The sequence below is a fragment of the Gavialis gangeticus genome, unplaced genomic scaffold (assembly GCF_001723915.1).
Source record: "Gavialis gangeticus isolate Ggan-Ray unplaced genomic scaffold, GavGan_comp1, whole genome shotgun sequence".
Classification (NCBI taxonomy): domain Eukaryota; kingdom Metazoa; phylum Chordata; order Crocodylia; family Gavialidae; genus Gavialis; species Gavialis gangeticus.
The window spans coordinates 131,701,015-131,704,689 of NW_017729022.1; the positions used below are offsets into that span (position 1 = coordinate 131,701,015).

The 3,675-nt window shown below is 40.0% G+C and overlaps 1 protein-coding gene across 1 annotated transcript in view; it reads right to left on the minus strand.

Moving 5' to 3' along the window:
* SOS1 (SOS Ras/Rac guanine nucleotide exchange factor 1) overlaps positions 1-3,675 on the minus strand; it is a 122,493-nt gene that overhangs the window by 24,218 nt on the left and 94,600 nt on the right. Inside the window, exons 12-14 of the mRNA XM_019515879.1 lie at positions 3,063-3,185; positions 2,345-2,448; positions 1,016-1,238 (exon numbers count right to left, since the gene is read on the minus strand). Of these exons, the coding sequence (XP_019371424.1) occupies positions 1,016-1,238; positions 2,345-2,448; positions 3,063-3,185 (450 nt within the window). The remainder of the gene's footprint in view (positions 1-1,015; positions 1,239-2,344; positions 2,449-3,062; positions 3,186-3,675) is intronic.

The window sequence follows — 3,675 nt, forward strand, 5'->3', positions numbered from 1 at the left end:
TACAGCTCTATAAAAACCAAAACCAAATTAAAAAAATACAGTAATATCCAGCTTTTTAACAAAAGCTATTACTCTAAAAACATCTTAGTTGATGGATTTAAATTATTACAGGATGACTACTTGAAAACTATCAACTGCATCAAAATGCTAACTGCATAAATAAAACTAGTATTCCTGTTTACATCATACTATAGATCAACAAAATATACCACTGAACATATTAATAATTATTTCCATTCATCAAAATGAAGAATGAAATTTAAATCTTATTCACCCTAATGAGATGTGACCTCCTAATGTCCATGGATTCCTGTAGCCACAACACTTCACATAAAACCGGAAGTATCTTTACATGTCCTCTGGGATGGGGGAGGGGTGCTTTAATTAGAGCAGCTCTTGGGAACCACTCTAATTAAAAGTCCCTGCAGTGTCATGTGTATTCAGTGTTCTGCGCTTCAAAATGGCAGTGGGAGCACTTTAAGTAGAGCTTGTTTGAGGAGCATTTTTTCTGCCACCATTTTGAAGCGCAGGGATGCTGAATACATGCAATATGGAGGCTGCTGGAGCGTGTTAATTAGTATGCTCAGCTACTCGAGCCTGCTCCAATGTGTGCTAATTAGCGTGCATCAGAGCACACATCCAGCACATATATAGGTGCCCCAGGGAATGAAGAAAAATGGCTGAAGTGGTTTTCACGTTTCTCAAAGGCCTGCCAATTCTGGAAGTAACAGAAGGTACCAGGAGGTGTTCTTCTGCTGTACAGTTCAACTGATAGTAGACACTGGTTATCAGTGCTTGGATATATTGGGAACCATGATATCCACAGATACTTTTGCTTTGTGATTCATCTTTAGAATCTTTTGCTGCATAGCCAACAACTAAAACACCATATAGATCGAGGGGCTGTACCACTAGACCTGCTCCATAAAGGCCTACAAATGACATTTCAAATTAGGAAATATTTGTTGCTTTGTGCCATAGTATCTCATGGTACATTTAGTTTTCTAACAATTACCTGTAAAGATCTGACTCGAGTAAAGTGAGCTGTCGAGCAATTTCTATTGGGTGCAAAGTGAGCAAATCAAAAGTCTCTACATGTCCTGGTTTGCTAATATGCCACTCAATTGCAGGAGGTGAGCTTTCAAAAGTAATATTGTGACTTGGCCCAATGGCTTGCGCCTGCTTTTTCCGGTGGATTATCTTTGTGATTGATTCAACCCATTTCTTCATAGCTTTACCTGGCATAGAGAAACAACATCAGCACTTATTTACCTCTTAATTCTATGAATGACTAAAGCAGCCAATGTACTTTAAGTCTCCAGATTTACTCAACAAAATAAATAACACGCAACACTTTGTACTTCAATAGTACAAAACAGGTTTTCTTGTGGTCCTGAAAGCACTCCCAAATCGTTACATCTCAAGGCCCTTATGTATGCACTGAACAGAGTTTAATTTTGTTGCAGGTGGACAAGCTGAGGTACATGGAGGTATCACTTGCCAAAAGCTGAACAGTGGTTCCCTGAAAAGGCAGGAAAAAGTACCCAGGGGCCCAATTATCCTGTTAGCTTCATATGCAAGGGCATTTCATGCATGAAGTTGATGGGATAATTAATTGAGCCTCTGAAGTCCTGAACCTCCGATTCTTATGTTCTATGTACCAGATTAGTTTTCCAAATTGCCCAGTCTACAAATAATTTGCTGATGGTCCACTGAAAGCTGGTGCTAACTCTCCCATTTTCAGCTGCTAAATATATTATACTATAATAAACTATATGCACTAAATATACATTAAATACTTTCCACATTTTACCTTTCCCTGTATGCAACTGCCATACTCACTACTACAAATGAACAGGAAAGGTTTGCTGCATTCCCACGAACTGGAGGGATAAGCTGGCCTATGACAGCTTCTCCAGATATGGTTCCAACTGCAAATCAGTTGACCTCTGGCTCCAGCAAATACGGTGTTTTGCAATTAAAGTTCTATGCAAGTTACATCCAACTATAATTTAAGTAGGTGATTACCAAAAAGACTATTCCATTCGGTCCTTAAAACTAGCCTCTCAGTTATTGCCAATTTTCGTTTATATTAATCTATTTACAATACAGCTAGAACCGTGTCAACCAGATTCAATGAAGGCATAATCCATTGTTCTGACTATGAACACGAATCCATTTTTGTTTAAATGATACATTTACACTATGTTACAGAACGGAAGTCATTAGGAGTAGTAATTTTTTCTCTTTTCTTTATCCCACAACAATAAGGAAGTATCACCACATAAAGATGCTCAAGACTCAACTTTTGTTTTAAACTGATATTCACTGCAATCATAAATACCTCTTACTGTCCCAATGAATTCTTCCAATCGTTGCAAAAGATCAACATCTCTCTCAAAGTCATAGAAGTGGTGTTCCACCCAATGCCGACATACATTTAAAACTCTATGGTATTAAAGGAGAAATTGTAAATATTTTGGGAGAGATTTTAACTCCACCATCTGGCAGTGCCTAGCATGGCCGACCCCTGCTGTAGTGAGTAGATTAGAGGATCAAATATAGCTGAAGTGCGTTTCTTCCAAACATATTACTTCAAGTCAAAAGCATAGATTTCAGAAGGCCCTTAGAGAACACTAGTGCCTAATCTGTAATGTAGGAATTCTAGAATCTGGCAGAGGGTTTGCCTCTGACTTCCCATTCTGGAGGTCCTGAGGTTAAGTCACCAAAGAGCCTTGGGAAATGAGGTTAAAATAGTTGACCACTAAACTACTGTATCTATAGCACTAGATATCTTCAGAATGACTCTAGATCATAGGGAAAGTGTACCTGCAAATGACTCTGCTTACAAGAACTTATTTTTCCTCTTTTAAAAAAAAACTATTATCTAATGAGCTACCAAATACAAAGAAAGAAACCTGGTAGTTCTTGGGTACAGAATGAAGAAACAGCTCGAGGTTTGCATGCAAGTTAGATACAAGTTCTCCCTCCCCACTGTTATCCTTATCAGTGGCTCATGTCATTCCTACCTCTGGAATTTACAGCTTTTCTGCAATACTTACCGCAGCTGTACTGGTTGTATGTATTCTTTTCTAAACCGCTTTAACTCTGCACTGAGAGGCTGGTCTCCATTCTCCATAGCCATACGATCAGCTTCCGTTGGCTCAGGCTCTGGAATTTCAAACCTAGCACAGACAGAGCAAACAAAGAGAAGCAAAACTTTAATGTAAATTAGGTACATGAGAGCAAATCCTTCACTGTTACAATTGCTCAGAACAAATATTAACATAACAGTGAAGTTTCTGATTCAGTGAAAGGCAGCTCTGACTTCAACATTGCACAAACCCTGCCTTGCTAATCTAAAAAAAAAAACCCAACAGGCTCATATCACAACATGAAAAAGAGTGGAACTGCACTTATACAGTATTTGCTAATACAGATTCCAGAATGATAACAGCTTGAGGGCAAGGTTCCCTCTAAAGCGCACAGTCGCACACAACTAAAAGTGTGGCCATGCACAGCCTTTTCAAAGCCGTGCACCAGGAGAGGCTTGGGCGGGAGCCTGGTGCGGGCTCTGCTGGCTCCAGGGGGGAAGTGCTCTGCTCCCCTGCATCAGGGATGGGGAGTGGAGCACTTCCCCAGAGCCGACGGAACCCACGCCAGCCCCCCCCGTGC